Source organism: Zerene cesonia, unplaced genomic scaffold (genome assembly GCF_012273895.1).
Source record: "Zerene cesonia ecotype Mississippi unplaced genomic scaffold, Zerene_cesonia_1.1 Zces_u003, whole genome shotgun sequence".
Lineage (NCBI taxonomy): Eukaryota > Metazoa > Arthropoda > Insecta > Lepidoptera > Pieridae > Zerene > Zerene cesonia.
This window is the reverse complement of record NW_024045133.1, coordinates 2,546,022-2,546,751: the sequence shown is the minus strand read 5'-3', so window position 1 is coordinate 2,546,751 and position 730 is coordinate 2,546,022. Positions and strand designations below refer to the sequence as shown.

Genomic DNA, 730 nt, shown 5'->3' with positions numbered 1-730 from the left:
GATAGATAGATCGATAGAAAGAAAGAAAGATAGATGGATGGATAGATATATAGACAGAGATAGATAGATAGATAGACAGACAGATATATCGATAGAAAGAAAAAAACATAGATGGATGGATAGATATATAGACAGAGAAAGATAGATAGATATACAGACAGATACATAGAAAGAAAGATAGATGGATATATAGATAAAAAAATAAACATATAGATAGATTCAATGCTTCATTACTGCTTTTCTATTGGTCATAGTGCGATGTTACATAGTATATCCATTCTCGATAAATGGACTATCCAATACATATACATTTCCATTGACTCTCACTCTTTTATAAATACTTATATCATTAAATAGCATTTCATCAGAATGATTATTCGTAGTGTAAACCTGAAACAATAATTTTTATATCAACATCCATAAATAATAAGTTAATTTTTTCAAATATGAAAATAGAGAAAAAAAACTCTCAAATAAGTAATTATTTCTAACATACTCAAACTAAACCATTTTCAAATTTTGACAGAATTATAATTTAATGGGACCACACGGAAGGCACTAGCTTTTAGATAAGAAAAGCAATGATTTGACAACTTGCTCCTTTATTTGAAGTCGGTTAACAAAAGTAAAAGGTTAAGGATATACTATATGAATGACAATTAGTAAATACTAAAGTGTGTTCCAGCAGAGGGAACATATATGGGCTGATGATGATGATATTACTCCCTCC

At 28.5% G+C, this 730-nt stretch overlaps 1 protein-coding gene across 1 annotated transcript in view; it reads right to left on the bottom strand.

The window, feature by feature from the left end:
* Positions 1–261: 261 nt before the first annotated feature.
* LOC119838468 (zinc finger protein 28-like) overlaps positions 262–730 on the bottom strand; it is a 17,686-nt gene continuing 17,217 nt past the window's right edge. The window contains exon 15 of the mRNA XM_038364414.1: positions 262–390. Coding sequence (XP_038220342.1) covers positions 262–390 — 129 coding nt within the window. The remainder of the gene's footprint in view (positions 391–730) is intronic.